General features: G+C 35.8%; 1 protein-coding gene across 1 annotated transcript in view; it reads left to right on the forward strand.

Moving 5' to 3' along the window:
* LOC110288620 (zinc finger protein 431-like) overlaps positions 1 to 576 on the forward strand; it is a 16,839-nt gene that overhangs the window by 14,566 nt on the left and 1,697 nt on the right. Inside the window, 1 exon segment of the mRNA XM_021154917.2 lies at positions 1 to 556. Coding sequence (XP_021010576.2) covers positions 1 to 556 — 556 coding nt within the window.

The following is a 576-nucleotide window of genomic DNA, read 5'->3' on the forward strand; positions in this document are numbered from 1 at the left end:
AAATGTAATGAATGTGGTAAAGCCTTTGCACAATACAGTACTCTCAGAATGCATGAAAAAACCCATACTGGAGAGAAACCCTATGAATGTAAGCACTGTAGTAAATCCTTTGCCTCTCATGGTCAACTTCGAAAACATGAAAGAATTCATACTGGAGAGAAACCTTACAAATGTAATGAATGTGGTAAAGCCTTTGCAGAACACAATACTCTCAAAAGGCATAAAATAACCCATACTGGAGAGAAACCCTATGAATGTAAGGAATGTAGTAAATCCTTTGCCTCTCATGGTCAACTTCGGAAACATGAAAAAATTCATACTGGAGAGAAACCTTACAAATGTAATCAATGTGGTAAAGCCTTTGCATACCATTATCATCTTCAAATCCATAAAAGAATACATACTGGAGAGAAACCTTATAAATGTAATGAATGTGGTAAAGCCCTTGCATGTCATCGTAGTCTTCAAATGCATAAAAGAATACATACTGGAGAGAAACCCTATGAATGTAAGCAATGTAATAAATCCTTTGCCTCTCATGGTCAACTTCAAGCACATGAAAGAATTCATACTGGA

This window comes from Mus caroli, unplaced genomic scaffold (genome assembly GCF_900094665.2).
Source record: "Mus caroli unplaced genomic scaffold, CAROLI_EIJ_v1.1 scaffold_16445_1, whole genome shotgun sequence".
In the NCBI taxonomy this organism is placed as follows: Eukaryota; Metazoa; Chordata; class Mammalia; order Rodentia; family Muridae; genus Mus; species Mus caroli.